Consider the following 7,500-nt stretch of genomic DNA (forward strand, 5'->3'; position numbering starts at 1 on the left):
CGCCAACTGCGGCTGGCACACCTGGCCCTCGGTGTCATGGCCATGGGATACGTTTGGCAGGAGGGGGAGCAAGGCACAGTTGAGGTATCCACCTCTTTTTGACCTCTCATATTTTAGGGAAACAATATGCACATTTTAAGGGAGCGTGACTTTGTTCAGATGTCTTGTTTTGCTCCTTTTTTCTTTCTTTTCTTTATACATACTGAAGAGTATCATAATAAGGGGCGTCCTGATCTGATATTGAGGAATAAAACGGATGATATTTGCTTGCATCTAAGCCAGAGGTGTCCAAATTGCGACCCCCGCAGCTAATTTTTTTTAAGCTACAGGGCCAACACAGGTCTTGGTAAAAAAATAAAAAAAGAAAAGAAAAAAGAAAAAAAGGCCTTCAGATTTGCTGCTCAAATCGTTATTGTGTGCTTAGCGGTTGTGTAAGTCCTCCTAGTAGCCTATGGCCTACCATGTTTACCTTTTGTAAATGACTAAAACAGAAGAGCAGACCAACTTTTTGTGCTTATTGGACGACATTTAATTATTATTATTGATATTTTTCATTTTCAAAAACAATGGGTTTTTTTTTTTACCTTTAGGAATCTCAGTCATAAAAGTGTTAAAATTAAGTCACATATTTCTTATTTTCAACGCTTCGATTTAACGTATTCATTATTTTATTTCTATTTTTATGCCCTTTTTTGTCAAGGAAAACAATGGAATTTTTTTTATGGCACACACAAAAAATTTTAAATGGTAGAGTGGAATATTTAATGTGACGGCAGGACATTCTTGGCGTGTTGATTCCTCGAGCCAGCACAGGTCTTGGTAAAAAAAATAAAAATAAATAAAAAATGCCTTCAGATTTGCTGCTGAAGTCATGGAATGAATTACTAAAGGATCTGAGGTTACCTGAAATCGCTATTGTGTGCTTAGCTGTTGTGTAGGTGCTAGCTCCTAGTAGCCTATAGCCTACCATGTTTACCTTTTGTAAATGACTAAAATAGAAGAACAGACCAGCTTTGTGTGCTTATTAGACGACATTCAATTAAAAAAAATGGTTGAGTGGAATATTTGATGTGAAGTATATTTGAGTTTTAAATATGTCAATAACTCATAACATTGATTTTGATGCATTTTTTTTTTTTGCCAAAAAATAAAAGTTATACTGTATTTTTCGGACTATAAGTCGCAGTTTTTTTTCATAGTTTGGCCGGGCTACAGTGCGACTTATATATGTTTTTTTCCTTTTTTATTATGCGTTTTCGGCAGGTGCGACTTATACTCCGGTGCAACTTATACTCCGAAAAATACGGTACATATTTTTCCCCCTTTCAACTTCAGAGCTACTACTTCAGGTCAATTAAAAGTTGGTATTATTTTTTTGTTTTATGGTTCATTCCTTTGGGGTAATTTCAGGCCATTTTAAAAGATAAATAAGCTGTTCCTATTGGGTACTGTACATGTTTTTAAATTGTTTTCAATGAATCTTTTTTATTTTTTTTATTTTTATCTATTGCGTGTTTTTATGTTCATCCATCCATTCATTTTCTACTGCTTGTCCCTTTCGGGGTCGTAAATTATTTCTGCGTTTAACTAAAGTGTGTGACTGCTACTGTGTGTTGTTGTTATATGTATTTATGAAACCTGTTTTTTGCAGCCCTCTTGGAAAACAGATTTTTTTGTTTAGTTTTTTTTACCAGGTTAAATAGAGGAGGAGGAAAAATAATCCAAAAATAATATTACAAAAAAAGTGGACTAAAAGAGCAAACAGGTGAAATTTAATGAGAACAAATTGAAATGTTGACTTCAATAACTCAAAGCTGCCATGCTGGCAGTTTTTTTTCTTAAAAATAATCATTGCTCCAAAAATATGAATGAATCAAAATTAATGATGTTGTGAATTATTGCCAGAACAAAGGCTCAGATTACTTCACATCAAATATTAGAAATATTTCTAAAGAAATACTGCAAGATATTATCGACCAGTACTCCTCCGCTTCTCTGGTTGAAGTTCCAGAAATGAGTGGAAATGCCGAGTAACCAATCAGGTGTTAGGACCCGCCCACTGACTTTGACAGATAAAATACACACAGGATCATGAAATAAATACAAGAATAATTAATTCCATTGTGAAATAATTCATTAAAACATACATATATAAACAATGTAATAATTAAATAATGGAATAATTTAATCATGAAATAATAAAACAAAGTTATAAAATAATCAATTAAATAATATGATACTATTATATATTATGTATACAGGTTTACAATAAATTATTATAAGACACTTTATAACATAAATATTAATTTATTTCCAATTTTATACATTTAACGACACATTTAGGTAATTATCTGAAGATGTATTTACACTATATTGCCAAAAGTATTGACTCACATATGAACTTGAATTGCCATCCCATTCCTAACCCATAGGGTTCAATATGATGTGGGTCCACCTTTTGCAGCTATTACAGCTTCAACTCTTCTGGGAAGGCTGTCCTCAAGGTTGCGGAGTGTGTTTATAGGAATTTTCCGCCATTCTTCCGGAAGCGCATTGGTGAGGTCGCGCACTGATGTTGGTGGAGAAGGCCTGGCTCTCAGTCTCTGTTCTAATTCATCACAAAGGTGTTCTATCGGGTTCAGGTCAGGACTCTGTGCAGGCCAGTCAAGTTCATCCACACCAGACTCTGTCATCCATGTCTTTATGGACCTTGCTTTGTGCACTGGTGCACAGTCATGTTGGAAGAGGAAGGGGCCCGCTCCAAACTGTTCCCACAAGGTTGGGAGCATGGAATTGTTCAAAAATGTTTTGGTATCCTGGAGCATTCAAAGTTCCTTTCATTGGAACTAAGGGGTCAAGCCCAACTCCTGAAAAACAACCCCACACCATAATTCCTCTTCCACCAAATGTCACACTCGGCACAATGCGGTCCGAAATGTAGCGTTCTCCTGACAACCTCCAAACCCAGACTCGTCCATCAGATTGCCAGATGGAAAAGCGTGATTCATAACTCCAGAGAACGTGTCTCCTCCGCTCTACAGTCCAGTGGCGACGTGCTTTACACCACTGCGTCCGACGCGTTGCATTGGACTTGGTGATGTATGGCTTAGATGCAGCCGCTCGGCCATGGAAACCCATTCCATGAAGCTCTCTGCGTACTGCACGTGTGCTAATTGGAAGGTCACATGAAGTTTGGAGCTCTGTAGCAACTGACTGTACAGAAAGTCTTTGCACTATGCGCTTCAGCATCCGCTGACGCCTCTCTGTCAGTTTACGTGGCCTACCACTTGGTGGCTGAGTTGCTGTTGTTCCCAAACTCTTCCATTTTCTTATAATAAAGCCGACAGTTGACTTTGGAATATTTAGGAGCTAAGGAAATTTCACGACTGGATTTGTTGCACAGGTGGCATCCTATGACAGTTCCACGCTGGAAATCACTGAGAGCGGCCCATTCTTTCACAAATGTTTGTAGAAACAGTCTCCATGCCTAAGTGCTTGATTTTATACACCTGTGATTAGGACACCTGATTCGGATCATTTGGATGGGTGGCTAAATACTTTTGGCAATATTTATTATTTTCCTCTGTCCCATGTGACCCTTTGTGCCAGACATGCTGTAGCGTCATAATTGCGTTATTTTTACTTCATGTCAGCATGTCCGAAACAAGCAAAACCAAAAAGTCCAAAGACGAAAAAAAAATTATACTTACCGTATATTTACTGGTGACAGGAAAGCTGACACATTCTCCGGTTATCATCTCCCGCTAAGATGCTGCCTCGTGCTCTGGCTGTTCCGTACTGGGAGATTTCCCAACGCTTAGGACTTCCTCCAATCCTCACCCACGCCGACGCGGTCCTGGCAAACTGGCGGAAGAAGGATCCAGAAGGGTGACGGCAAGCAACTTGTGAATGTCTCTTTAGGCCGTCTTTCTCAAATGTCTCCTTTATTCCCCATCTACGCATGCCGGTCACAGCCCTTTAGAACTGCGGTAAGTACATTGAAAGACTCACACGGTGCACAAGTGCGTAACGGCCGACCAAATAACGCTGCACGTACTTCACGCAGGAACTTGGAGCTGTTGGTCAGCATACCCGGCGGGGAAAGTGTGCGAGGATTCTTCATCGTCACGCTCATGGTGGAGCAAGCAGCCATTCCTGCTCTGAGGGTGAAGATAGTAGTGTATTTGTGCTCACTGTTTTGCTGTGTGTTGTCAACAGCCCCTTTAAGTTGCTCCATTGACAGGAAGTACAACATCATTTAAGACGACCCCGAATATTGGTATTGCCAGAACAGCAAACTGCAACGGACACCTCGTCTATCCACAGTGTGAAGCCGCTTCTAAGTGTGAGAGTCCAGTCCAGAGTGGAACTAACATAATAGTGTGAGAGTTCACTCAATAGTGGATCTAACATAATAGTGTGAGAGTCCAGTCCATAGTGGATCTAACATAATAGTGTGAGAGTCCAGTCCATAGTGGATCTAGCATAATAGTGTGAGAGTCCAGTCCATAGTAGATCTAACATAATAGCATGAGAGTCCAGTTCATAGTGGATCTACCATAATAGTGTGAGAGTCCAGTTCATAGTGGATCTAGCATAATAGTGTGAGAGTCCAGTCCATAGCGGATCTAACATAATAGCATGAGAGTCCAGTTCATAGTGGATCTACCATAATAGTATGAGAGTCCAGTTCATAGTGGATCTAGCATAATAGTGTGAGAGTCCAGTCCATAGTGGATCTAGTTAATGGTGTGAGAGTCGAGTCCATAGTGGATCTAACATAATAGTGTGAGAGTCCAGTCCATAGTGGATCTAGCATAATAGTGTGAGAGTCCAGTCCATAGTGGATCTAACATAATAGTGTGAAAGTCCAGTCCATAGTGGATTTAACATAATATTGTGAGAGTCCAGTCCATAGTGGATCTAACATAATAGTGCGAGAGTCCTGTCCATAGTGGATCTAACATCATAGTGTGAGAGTCCAGTCCATAGTGGATCTAGTTAATAGTGTGAGAGTCCAGTCCATAGTGGATCTAGTTAAAAGTGTGAGAGTCCAGTCCATAGTGGATCTAGCATAGTAGTGTGAGAGTCCAGTCCATAGTGGATCTAGCATAATAGTGTGAGAGTCCAGTCCATAGTGGATCTAGCATAATAGTGTGAGAGTCCAGTCCATAGTGGATCTAGTTAATGGTGTGAGAGTCCAGTCCATATTGGATCTAGCATAATAGTGTGAGAGTCCAGTCCATAGTGGATCTAACATAGTGTGAGAGTCCAGTCCATAATGGATCTAGCATAATAGTGTGAGAGTCCAGTCCATAGTGGAACTAACATAATAGTGTGAGAGTCCAGTCCATAATGGATCTAACATAATAGTGTGAGAGTCCAGTCCATAGTGGATCTAACATATAGTGTGAGAGTCCAGTCCATAGTGGATCTAACATAATAGTGTGAGAGTCCAGTCCATAGTGGATCTAACATATAGTGTGAGAGTCCAGTCCATAGTGGATCTAACATAATAGTGTGAGAGTCCAGTCCATAGTGGATCTAACATAATAGTGTGAGAGTCCAGTCCATAGTGGATCTAACATAATAGTGAGAGTCCAGTCCATAGTGGAACTAACATAATAGTGTGAGAGTCCAGTCCATAGTGGATCTAACATAATAGTGTGAGAGTCCAGTCCATAGTGGATCTAACATAATAGCGTGAGAGTCCAGTCCATAATGGATCTAACATAATAGTGTGAGAGTCCAGTCCATAGTGGATCTAACATAATAGTGTGAGAGTCCAGTCCATAGTGGATCTAACATAATAGTGTGAGAGTTCAGTCCATAGTGGATCTAACATATAGTGTGAGAGTACAGTCCATAGTGGATCTAACATAATAGCGTGAGAGTCCAGTCCATAATGGATCTAACATAATAGTGTGAGAGTCCAGTCCATAGTGGATCTAACATAATAGTGTGAGAGTCCGGTCCATAGTGGATCTAATATAATAGTGTGAGAGTTCAGTCCATAGTGGATCTAACATATAGTGTGAGAGTCCAGTCCATAGTGGATCTAACATAATAGTGTGAGAGTTCAGTCCATAGTGGATCTAACATATAGTGTGAGAGTCCAGTCCATAGTGGATCTAACATAATAGTGTGAGAGTCCAGTCCATAGTGAATCTAGCATAATATTGTGAGAGTCCAGTCCATAGTGGATCTAACATAATAGTGTGAGAGTCCAGTCCATAGTGAATCTAGCATAATAGTGTGAGAGTCCAGTCCATAGTGGATCTAACATAATAGTGTGAGAGTCCAGTCCATAGTGGATCTAGTTATTAGTGTGAGAGTCCAGTCCATAGTGGGGCCAGCAGGGGATCATCTTGAGTGGAGACAGGTCAGCAGTGCAGAGACCCCACCAACTGATGCACAGATGAGTGGTCCACCCCGGGTCCTGACTTTGAACAGCAAGCGCATCATCTGTGGTCACCTAATAACCTCTCCACGCAGGAGAGGAAGGCAGAGCAGAACAGAGACAGCAGATCAACTGCTCTAAAAGGAGGGTCTGTTTAAAGACTAGAGTATACAAATGAGTTTTAAGATGGGACTTAAATGCTTCTACTGAGGTAGCATCTCTAACTGTTACCGGTAGGGCATTCCAGAATACTGGAGCCCCAATAGAAAACGCTCTATAGCCCGCAGACTTTTTTTGTAAATCTAGTAACGAGTAATCTAATGAATTACTTTTACGTATGTTACAACGCCGTTACCGATACTTTTTGTGTTACTTTTGATGCGGTTGTATGTCAACGAGACAGCGTCAGAAGCGCAGCAAGTGCAGGAAGTAGGTTTTCACTAATGAAAGCAACAAACAGCATTACATTAAAATGAAATTTGAAACACACTACTACTACTACCACTACCACGTGGGAATAGCGAACAACAAATCAATGATTAAAGTGACAAGCTTGCAAGTCTGCAATAGACAAGAAGAAGACAAGAAGGTACGGCAGTCATGGGAGCACGTTCTATTTTTTTTTTACAGGTGTCACAATCCAGCGAAAAGATTCAACAGAGCTTCTGCAGCTAACAAACACAAATGAGCTAAATATCCTGCTCGCAGCGCACTCTCAATCATGTGACTTGGCAACAGGCACCGCCTGAGAGACGCCAATACTATCAAAACCTAGTGTAGCATTAGCACACAAACGATACTAGAGTGATCAGGTTTATATTTTTTCACTTTCTTGTTGTTATTGTTACAAAATATTTTTTTGGTTTGTTTTTGTTCTTGTTTATAAAGTCAGGGAGTAAGTCTCTGGATACAGGAAAGCTTTAAGGGCAGAACACAAATGATTTAAATGGAAGTCAATAGTAGTTTTTGTTTTTGTTTATTCATTGTGCACTTTATTTTGTTAAATTTTTTTATTAAGAGTAGCATTTAATACCATCTCCTGATTTACAACAATATATTATATATATTTTATAAGCTGTATAAGTGTTATTGTTTTTACT

At 39.7% G+C, this 7,500-nt stretch overlaps 1 protein-coding gene across 1 annotated transcript in view; it reads left to right on the forward strand.

Moving 5' to 3' along the window:
* Nucleotides 1-7,500, forward strand: part of ido1 (indoleamine 2,3-dioxygenase 1) — a 23,663-nt gene that overhangs the window by 7,023 nt on the left and 9,140 nt on the right. Inside the window, exons 3-6 of the mRNA XM_061981043.1 lie at nucleotides 1-84; nucleotides 3,770-3,888; nucleotides 3,975-3,989; nucleotides 4,067-4,166. The exon at nucleotides 1-84 is cut by the window's left edge and continues 36 nt beyond it. Of these exons, the coding sequence (XP_061837027.1) occupies nucleotides 1-84; nucleotides 3,770-3,888; nucleotides 3,975-3,989; nucleotides 4,067-4,166 (318 nt within the window). The remainder of the gene's footprint in view (nucleotides 85-3,769; nucleotides 3,889-3,974; nucleotides 3,990-4,066; nucleotides 4,167-7,500) is intronic.

This window comes from Nerophis lumbriciformis, linkage group LG20, assembly GCF_033978685.3.
Source record: "Nerophis lumbriciformis linkage group LG20, RoL_Nlum_v2.1, whole genome shotgun sequence".
NCBI classification, from domain to species: Eukaryota; Metazoa; Chordata; class Actinopteri; order Syngnathiformes; family Syngnathidae; genus Nerophis; species Nerophis lumbriciformis.